At 38.1% G+C, this 11358-nt stretch overlaps 1 protein-coding gene across 1 annotated transcript; it reads right to left on the bottom strand.

Annotated features, from left to right (window-relative positions):
- Positions 1-3532: 3532 nt before the first annotated feature.
- Positions 3533-11358, bottom strand: SMIM13 (small integral membrane protein 13). Its single transcript, XM_072411685.1, has 3 exons — positions 11211-11358; positions 7698-7782; positions 3533-6639 (listed from the first exon to the last, which is right to left on the bottom strand). Exons 2-3 carry the CDS (start codon positions 7771-7773, stop codon positions 6446-6448), a joined length of 270 nt encoding a protein of 89 aa, XP_072267786.1. The 5' UTR covers positions 7774-7782; positions 11211-11358; the 3' UTR covers positions 3533-6445.

Here is an 11358-nt window from a genome sequence, read left to right as displayed (position 1 = left end):
GGGCAAAGAACGTGAAAGTGAAGATCAGTGATATCAACTATTCCATTTAAAGTGTAATTTATTATGTATTAGTTAAAAACTATGGACCAAAAATAATTAAAAATAATATATAATGTAGTCTAGGCAGATAACCCTTTAAAATAAAGTAAAAATTTACTTAATTTTTTTCACCCCCCAAATGGTTTTGATTTTTGACGGCAGTAAAGACTGAATGGGAGCACAGAGTTAGGGATACCTACATCACATAATCCAGGAGGCTTCGGGCTGCTCCTTATGCACATGTCTGATATGAGGCATGGGCAGATGGAGCTTTTCCAGGCACTAAAAAAAAGTGTATCTCTTGCGCATGCGCAGATCAGGTGATGTAGCCAAAAGATGGAGGAAAAAGATGTCGGTGGCGCTGGGATAAAGGAGGATTCCAGGACGGCTCAGGACCTAATTGAGGTCAGGTTTGGAGAGATTGGGGGCACTGTGGAAGTAAAGGGACGTTTTCTCTTATTTTTAGTACTGATACACTTTCATTTCATTCATTTGCACCTACAACAAATATGACAAATCAAACATAAGGTAACATAATGGTTGAAGGATAAAAAAAAAAGGAATTTAAACCTATTACTGCCACTGGGGCTTACCACACATTATGACATTGGTGGTTTGTGGTTGCAATAATGGCCCATGTAATTGATTTAAATTTGATCATCAGGATCTTGGCATTCAGAAATGATGACAGTCATTTGATCACTCCTGCATGCAGCAATAGTGCTTCTGCTCTGCTCCGCTCTGGCAGAAAAAAATTACTGCAAGGAGGAGAGAGATACTCTGAGCACTTCCCAAAAAAATGTAAATGCCAAATCCAGTACAAAAAAAGTAATTGATCTGTTAGGGAAATTTAATTTATTTTATATATCGGTATATATATATATATTCAGTGTTTAGCATAACATAACCAATGTTTTATGTCCCTTAAACTATAAATATACCTTTCAGAGTAGTGAAAGGAGCATTCCCTTGCAAATACCATTTCCCTTCAGATACATCTATGGACCTCAGATTGAGATACTTCTGGGAGTTGATGTTTATGTTACAGTAATTTCCCTTATAAACAAGTGTTCAGGCTGTAACCTGAGGGAAAAATAGATACGTAAGTAATCTCAGTCAGTAAGCAAGTTTTTAAAGCATGATGTTTTTATCTTTATCTCTGTAATTACTTGTTTTACCTTTTTTAGTTTTTAATGTTTTCAGTGTGTTTTGTAACCATTGTTACATAGATGTGACCATAAATTTTAAAGGCCACTTGACCCTGGGTGCCTACATCAGCTCAGCTTAACCAAGAACCATGTTTGTGGTGGGTGGGGATGCACTGGTAGACTGCTCTAGAGCTGCTTATCACAGAAAGTACTGATCCAGAATAGAGCCAACTGTCTAATCTAGCCAAACAATGGTCCCGACTGTCTGGTAGCCTTGCACAGGAAACTTACTGTATGTACAAACACTAGATACATACACAATCCATACAGCTATTTTGTCCACCCCTTTGATTCTTTATACTGTTTCCATGTGCTAATAAAATTTTCCTTGTTCAGTCTTGGGTTTGGTTGGACTTTAAAGCAAAACCACTAAAGAAAATTAGTGATTTTGTCTCCCTTAATTACCCCATCTGGAGGTTACTGGCACACTGTACAGTATGCACATCAAATTTACATATGAAAATAGACTTACGATTAAAAATGATCCCCTTCAGAGCTTCAATTTCCATGCTTCCATTCTTCCATGTTTCAAAGATTCAAATTCCTGATTTATCAGGCCAAGAATAGATAACTGCCAAAAGTGTGCAGGGAGCTTCTGTGCTGCAATGATGTAATTGTTACTTACTGTATGCTGAGCCCCTCATGCAGCTTAGTGTATTCATCCTAAATTTCTCAGAGCTGAACCCTTCAGAGAATGATACATCTTTAACTTTCCTATCAATGCCAAATCGGGCTCTTTGCATACATAAACTAATCTGTACCTGGATACAGAACATCTTCCATATTACCTGAAGATATCCTATATAACTGTAAAACATTTGCAGGGTGTGTTTTTCCTGCAACCCATGACTAAAGGCTAAAATCCCTATTGAGGTTGAGCCTCTTGCTATACAGTAGGTATATTAAAAGGTGTTTCAGTTAATTTGTCCACATTGTATAGTTGTATCTGCATTTTAAACATCCCTGATAATTCAGCTTTTCAACTATCCTATTTTATACACATTTAGTTTTACACTGGAGATGTTACATATAAATATGACTAAATCGGAAACTGTAACAGTGCAAAACATGTCAAAACACTGGAAATTCTAAAACTTGTATTTGTCATGCTTGTGAATGTAATACTTTGGAAAATGATATTATTTTGAATATACTTACTATAGAATGTTTTATTCATAAAAAGAAGTTATTGAAAAAATATATTTTATTCATTTTATGTATAAATGTTGAATGCTATACTTCCCACAACAATGCCACCTTGATTCTCCCTCACTATATGGTCGCTTTTCTATTACAGACAAATTTCTACTGTACAATCGTGTGTTTAGGCAGAGACATTCAATCTGAGCCTCTCCCTCTAAAGCCTTCGTAAAGATGTCACACAGACATCAGATTTCTGCTGCTGATCTTACTTGTTTCCAGTGACATGCAATCGAACGAGCGCTGTAAATGGGGGGGGGGGACCAAGCAGCACTCCACTGTGCTCTCCCTATAGGAAGCACAGCAGTCATCCCCAATAAGGCAGAGCCAGAGACAAGAATGAGTGTTTGTCTCGGGCAAAATTCATTTAGAGTGTATATGTAGCTTAACAGATTTAGTCCTTTACTGAGCTTAACAGAAAACACAGAGAAACAGAAGTACCAGAAGCATGAGTCATATTCTAGGACACACATAAATAGTAAAGAGGTAAGAAGTTGTGGGGAAAAGTCAATGAAATGATAAAACCAAAGAGCTGAAGTTCCCAGTCATTTCCCCAGTCCTAGAGGCTTAATGGGCCTGTTTTATTAAAGCTCCGAGAGGGGATACACTTTCATCAGTGAACCTGGGTGATCCAGCAAACCAAGAATGGATTTGGTCAGATTCAAAATATTTGCTAGCAAATAGCCAATGACTGAAGAAATCCATTCCATGTTGGCTGATTCACAGAGCTTTACTGATAAAAGTGTATGTTCCCCAGCCTTGGAGAGCTTTATTAAATCAGGCCCACAGAGTGAATGCCTCCAGATCCTCCCTCCCCAAAGATCTGGGCAGATTTTCAGTGGTGTTTAGTTGAGAGAGAATTTGGCAGTAGGGTATCCTGTTCTGGTGACAGTGTTTCAAGACAAGATATCTCCTCACTTCCAAAATCTCTCTGGTAGGACACAAAAAAAAAAAAAAAATAGAAAGGGAGTCAATGCCTTAGAAGGTCCCCAGGTGAATTTGATATACTTAAGTTACATACAAATATAACAAAAAAAATGTTATAACTTAACAAATAAAAACATGTTAAAGAAAGAAGCAAAACATTAGTTTGTATCGTATTTAATCATGACTCATAACACTGAAAAGGCAAATGCTAAGTCAAGGCATTCCCCAGCTATTTTTAACAAAATGCCCAACATAATGATCCTAACAGAGACAAACCTTAAGTTAACACAGATGCCATGTGGTGTAAACATATGATGACACAGCAGGTAGACAATTGTGCATATTGCTGCTGGTGCAATGTAATTACACAGGACAAAGTCTGCTAGGGATAATTACACAACTGCAATTTTCCCTTTACAAAAAAAAAAAAAAAAATATTATATATATATATATATATATATATATATATATATATATATATATTTTCCATGTGACCTAGGCAACAATTCTTCAATGATGAAAAAACATACTGAAAATATCTGTATGTGCAGTAACCATTGAACTTTGATGAGTACAGTATAAAGTGCGTTTGGTGAAGTACCACCAAATACAGTTTCAAGACACTAGCTTACATGACAAGTATATGCATGGTATGGTAATGATGGGTCAATGCCATTTAATGGCAAAATAAAGACTGTATTTCTAAGGCAAAGTTGTCCTAAAACAAAAGAAGGGTTGGACAGCCTCAACTAAAACTTATTGAAACTGTTTATGAAATACATATGCCATTTATTAAAATGCAGGTCCTATTCAAGAATTACATCATGCCAGCTGGAACCGTAAAATTGATTAAAACATTTATAAAATAGGAGGAAAACAATATACGCACATAGAGAGCACCCCACTGTATCTTTTTATTGGTTGTTGAACTAAAACACTCAGCACGCTCTGCCATTCAGCAATATAAGGATGCCGCTACAGTGCTAATGCACAAGCACTGCAGTCTAACACTAAATGTAGACAATTAAAGCAAATTTAAGTAATTATTAGTTGCCAGTTTTTTTCAGCTTTATGCGTGTTTTTAGAATTTTAGAGCAAAACATACTTAACCCCAAAGAATGTTAGGACACTCTATTAGGCTTACTTATTAAGGCAAATACCAAGGTACAAAGGGCATGTAACCTTTCACTGCTAAGACTATAGTAAACATTATTCTGCTTGTTTTCTATGGCGTTATATCATTGCTCCTTGTCAGCTTTAATATATGCATGATACAGGAAATAATTCCACTTATTTCAGTGCTTAGTGCAGTGAAGTAAAAAAAATGGATTTAAAACATGAGGGGCTACAACTGTGTCCCACTTTTGAGAGCTCGATGGCTTTTTAAAAGTGTAGAAAACCTTCTCTCCAATAAAACAAGGATATTTGGAAACCATTCTTACCCTTCGAAATGTCAACAGTTTCTAACTGTAGGCTCCTGTTTACCCATGGTGGGCGGGTGGTGTTATGTCAAATGTAATGGCCAAGAGATTCTGATTGTTTTTTGCACCAGGCCATTGGAAAATTGAGGTATGCAATACACTAGATTAAAGTCAATGTTTTGTTAATGTGATCAATACAATTATGTCTCAATGCATTTTCTTAGACATACTTGATTAAACCATACACCTCTCCACGTGTAAAGTGTTGATATTTTTAGTACTCTAGAAACCCTTATCATAGATAATAAATGTCAGTATATAGTATATTCTTTAGTGGTCCCCACAAATTACTCCTAAATTGATGTAGTCATATAATAACAAAATTATACTTTTTTTTAAAAAAATGCATTTAGTTTAGAAGTCTTTACATTGTACTCCAGAAATACATTGCAAAGAACTTTAATTACAAACCTAGAGAGCAAACAATATCCTACACTTCTTACTTGTATAAATAGAATAAACCGAGTTCATTTACCTTGCATTGGTATATGTAAAAAGACATATAAATATTTACAAAGTCACATGTTATGGTAAGCAACTGAGATTTTAGCCAAGATGAAGCAGATTTTAAGCAGAAAGCATGCATAAACACTAAATTAATTATTAGGATGAATATTCTAAGATCGAGTATGGCTTTTCTGCAGTTATGTGTACTGTAAACAAAGATGCTTTAGTTATTATTTGTCACTAGTAGACAAAGTCACATAAGTGAAGTCCTGCATGAAGCTATCATGCCATCTCTGCACAGTCATTTATTAGGAGAGGTTAATAACAGCCGATTGGTTACCCAGTGCTTGTTAAAATTGCAGGCTTGCCATTTACAGTGGATCATCCAGTGAGTGATCAGATGAATCCATGCTGAAAAAGAGCTAGGGTCCAGGATTAGGTTTAACCACGATGCTTGCTTGAGCCTGAAGTAACAATGCTCTCTTACAACTATTATTATATGCAATGCAAAAAACACCTAATAAACAAGCACTTCTGACACACTGCAGTTATGAATGTGATGAACATGGTTTTAGATGCCCCTATAGTACTTTGCTCCTGCATACAGGAGAATACGACAACTGATAAAAGACGGAATTGCAGCATAAGGACCTGCATACTAAACGTTTCTGTCATTACATTTTGATGGACATCAAGGCAGCAGAATGAGTTCATAGGTGAGTTTTACACATTTATAAAATATAACAAGGCGCTCCGTTATAACAGCTGACATTCTGCATCAATTACTATTGGTAACTGCAAATTCAATGTACCTACTAAGAAGCGTCACATTAAATAATCCAGGGTCGTTAACATGAAACAGAAAATTAAGCAGCCACATTTATACTTTACAGCTCGTTGAATAATTAGTGCAGTGGCAAAATAAAAGTTTTGTCCAAATCTAGGTTCATGCACATACCGATTCATATCCTTAGGAAGCATAAGTATTTAAAGAAAGGTAATAAGACTTCATAATCGATATCATTCATTGTGCCATACTTCCTCAAAGCTATTATTTCCATATAGTGTTGACTCCTACAGTGCAGATGCTGAAAGCATGATGTCAAGATTGCCACCTATACAGTCCCAGCAGTGTCACCATACTTAGGTTGCCTCTTCAGCTGGAGCTCTTCTCTGTCGGGCAGATTTTGCTCTTGTCCTCTGTGGTGTCAGTGGGGATTCAGGCTCTGCAGCTGACTCAGATGATTCGCTTTCTCCTTGAAGAGAGGCACTATCACAGACAAGTTCTCGAAGAAACTTGAACTTAGACAAGAAAAGATGCCAGACCACATACCAGCCTAAAAGAAATTAAAAAGACATTAGGGGAACAGCTTTGTAGCTGAATGTCAGGCAGATTGATAAACACCATTATAACATATGAACGATCTTGTAATCACCTATAAAATAACACTCAAAATAAGAGGAAGCACCTAACTAATAAGGCTCTGTACACACGTCAGAATATTCACACCCAATACGAATGGTCAATGCTTGTCTCGGAAAAGAAGCTGACGTGTACAGCGGTCGCCTGACGTCTTTCATGGATAAATCAGGACGGATCCATGTATGCAGCCTAACTGCCAAAAGGAGCTACCAATCTCCTACCAATGTTCTTACTATATTCACATGTCACTAACAAATTCTAAGGACAATATTTGGAGGAAAGCCAACTAACCTAACTGCATTTTTTGACGTGTGGGAGGAAACCTGAGTGCCTTTAAAAGTAATTACATTTTTTAACTAGTTGTAATGAAGGATATAAAATTGGCAGTCCAATGTCTACCACCATGAAAACATTTTCATCCACTGCTTTTGCCACATCATAGTGAGAACAAATCTTAAAATAGCTAAACTGAACCTAAATGGTCCATACGTTCAGTTCCAGGTGACCTTCCCTCTATCATTAAATAAAAGTAGCTACTAGTGTCAATATCTCCCCCCTCTGTGTAGGATTTGGATCCTGCAATAAGGGGTCATTTTGCTGATCACACTTGGCCCACAATTATAGACTTACAGCAGGGGCTAGCCAAAATCACAAGGAGCTGTATCACTGCCCATAAAAAAAATGTACAGGAACTGACTCACTTCACATGGCTGACTTGCCATTCAGTGATAATAGCACCCCCCAAATGCACCTTACCAATGCACTAAAAAACAATATGCAGTCACTTTAAAAAATGCACTTTTCACTACATTTGTGCGCAATGTGCAACACTGACCGACCCATTTAAATAAATGGCCTGCCAAACCTGCCAAATGTGTGTGATTCAGCAAAGCTAACCACAAATCTACAGTGGGAATGAGCCCCAATAGCATACACATACAGAAAATTACTGTCTCCAGCAAAAATACCTACCACACAGCATAAACAGCAGAACACAGATTAATGTGGCCACAAAGACCAAGAATGTCAAACCAACACTCTGCCACATTTTTGTTACCTGTAAGGCAAAAATAAAACAAGATTAAAAACAGTAGAACTATTATTAGCAACAGGTATATCCTAAACAGACCCCTCCCCCAACAGGTAATTAAAGAAAATAAAGCAAATTCTTAGTGTTTCCTGTTCTTTCTGCCATGTCATAGCCCTCTTTTCTTCTGAGAGTAAATTACTCTTCCTTCCAAATCAACTTTTCTATCCCTCGCCCCTTACATAACTTTTTATGTAGCTGTCGGGGGGGATTGTCACTTGAGTGAGTTTGCTGTGAGTGCTGACAACACTTTCAAGATGGCAACACCTAGCTCAAGTCCCAAGACTTTTGTCTACACAAGGGAGGTTCTCACATATAACTAATACACATAAATAGATTGACAAAATCTTGCATCACCAGAATAGACATTAAAAAAAGCTGCAGATTTACAAATTTCAGTTAACTTTTGAAAACATTTTTATATATCAGAGTTTATTATAAAGTTTAGATTTTAACTGGCCTTACATTTACTTTGAGAAAGTGTATGCCCTGTTTAAATACTATTACACTAATCAGCCTTGGGATGATGGAGGGAAATGTCTGCTACAAGGTTTCTAACAGAGGTTGTTAGAATGTCTAGCAGACATTTTGTAAATTCCACTCCTTTATTCTGAGTAGAGGTTCTCTCTAAAAACAGATGTCAGCCTGGGAGAACACTTCATAGCAGCTTTCATTATTGCACAGGGTGGCATAGAAAAATAAAACTCAACTCCATATATTTTTTTTTGTTTGCCACCAATGAGTGAAAACAAAAAAGCAGCTCTTTTGAATGTAATACTTACCTAATCTCTGGTCCAGTCGCCAACAGTAATTCCTGTCCACCACTTGAGTTAGTTTATAAATTTATAGCAGCCAATAACTTACTGAAATTTGTTTGTTTTAGAAGATACTATAAGTGATCAGTATTTATTATACTCTGGGCTACATACATCTCCTCCTCTGCCGTCTGACAATGCTTTAACCTTAAGACTATTTCTGAAGTATTGAGCACTGCATAATGGAGTACATGGGCAGAACAAGGGAAAATCCCACATACCCAGAAGTACCAAGTAGAGGGCATATTGCTTATGATCCATCCTACAAAACAGTGGTTTCAGACCTCACAGATCATTAAATTCATCATTTAAAATCTGGCGGCATTTAGTAGAAGCGAGTGCACATGCTCCCGGTCCAAGATCCGGGGCAGCGTGTGTCACTTAAAGGGGAAGAACCTTCCCCAGAGTTATGATGCCAGAACCCTCCCACTCCCCTATCTCAGACCTGCTTGCTAAACATCTCGGGGGGACAGTAGCGCAGGGCTGTGGACACAACAAAAGTTGTGTCCATACAAAGGACATGATCAGGGGGTCAGGAAAAGGACCCCGCTGGGGGGGGCGCACCGACCAGAGCCACAGCGCACCAAAAGTTTGCCACAGATGGACAGTTGGCAACCGCTGCTACAGAACAAACCTGAAACTCTTGACTAGTAAAAGCTATGTACTGGTTTGCCTTATTAGATTTGATTATTGAACTGATGTTAGTGAGGTACACTAGTATAACAACATGTGTATTTTTATTGGCGAAGGAAGGTGTGAAGAAGATGCATATACAAAAAACTGAGCAAACGATCACTGGGACATCATATTTTTCTCTTCCACAATGATTACGTAACTCATTTCATTAAGCATTCATAAACATTAACAAAGAACATTCATTTGCACCTTTCACATGCCAAATGCCTTGGGGTATTTGCTGAATATACATTAGGAAAGATATATAAAATAAAGCTAGCATGGCAAGCTGCTGTAGACCTGCAAGCTCCCTAGCTGATCTCAATATACTTTGACTGTGACGGAATGCTTGGATTAGTAGTTCCACTTTAACTGGCACATTACCAGTGGTTTGTCAACTCAAAGCTCAACTTGCAACACTATAAAACCAACTGAAGGACAACCACACAACCTGTTAGTCATTTGATCATAAAGTATGTCGAGACCTATGTTCCGCATTGACCACTACTACTTGAGGTAACCACTACTAATATGGTTTTTATAACAATGGGTTGTAAGCACTGGTGAGAGATCCTAGACTGGTAACACATGCAATAGTTTTTGAGAGCAGAGAGTGCTTGCGAGAAAGTATTTTGGGGAAAGTGCATGTGAATAGTGTGACGGTTAAGCAAGTGGAATCACAGTATGAGTTCCAGTTATACAGGGGGCAATCAATTAGAAGGTGCATGAAACAGAGACTGCTCTAATGTTGTCCAAGGTATAGAAAATATAAATGAGGAAACCATTTCTAGGGACTTTTCAAATCTGAATTCCAACTTGCAAATCTGGTTGGATTTCTTAAGTGATAATATTAGTAGATGTAACCCATCTCAGATTGTTTCCTTTCCATGAACCTCTAGGGATACCTACATCACGCATGCCGGGTGGCTCTTGGTGAAAAGAGAAAAATTTGCTGATCTCACGCATGTGCAGTGAGAACAGCAAGTTTTCTTCCAACCTATGTCACCAATCTTGCGCCTGGGCCGGGTGACGTAGGAAGAAGAACCCGGAAGAAGAGGAGAAGATGGTGCCACCTGGCGCGCCAGCTTGGAGACGGATGCCGGGACAATTTGGGACATGATGGAAGACACCTCCGGACCGATCGACTGCGCTATGGGATTAAAGGTAAGTGTATTTTGTTTTTGGCACTTTTCAGTTCCTCTTTAAGCCCTTTGTGACAAGGATCTCCATAGAGCCAGGTCTCCATTGACAAAGAAAACGTCCTGCAGCAATCACATGACCACTAACCAGACCTGAAAAGTATGTTGTGTTCACAAGTTAAAAGGGGCAACTACCATCTACTACAGCAGTGTAAACAACAAAAAACCAAAATCCATTGCATACAACATACTGATAAAATACCAGTGAACCCCGATTGGCAAAACATTATCGGTTACTATATACACATACAACCTTTGCAGGGCATACATAATGCGATTTTCTCTCTCTGCTGTTTTTGATTAATATTATGATCACAATTACAATCTTACTTGTATTCTGGATCTGCCCATAAAGTTATTGTGTCTAATAATTATTTTTGTCTCATGGATCATCCAATCACAAACCAGCTTTAGTTCCTTGCGCATTATATGGGGTCAGTGTTATGATTTGTCCTCCTATATCTTTGTATAGTAGTAATTGTCCATTGTAGTACAGATCTTCCTTATAGCCCTCTCCCTGAGCTGACCATCATCCAGGAATACTGACTGCCATTGTTTATGGAGCTGAGCTCAGGCTATGGGGACTTCTGTTACAATGGGATTTATACCACAACCCAGCACAGACATGCAAGGCACACACATAAAGGATACATACACCTCCACATAAACAGCAGCAAATGGAATGCATTCTATATGCAGAGCGCATTACCTGTGTAGGAGCCTTATATATGTCTGGAGAGCTGTGTGCCGGCTGTGAACACACCACGAACCAGCCTTGTCTTTACATGTCCTGAGCCCAAGCCAATATTGCAGTCAGGGTCGCTGTGTGTATGGAGCCACAACTCCCATCGTGCACT

The sequence above is a fragment of the Pyxicephalus adspersus genome, chromosome 5, assembly GCF_032062135.1.
Source record: "Pyxicephalus adspersus chromosome 5, UCB_Pads_2.0, whole genome shotgun sequence".
Lineage (NCBI taxonomy): Eukaryota > Metazoa > Chordata > Amphibia > Anura > Pyxicephalidae > Pyxicephalus > Pyxicephalus adspersus.
This window is presented reverse-complemented; position numbering and strand designations above follow the sequence as displayed.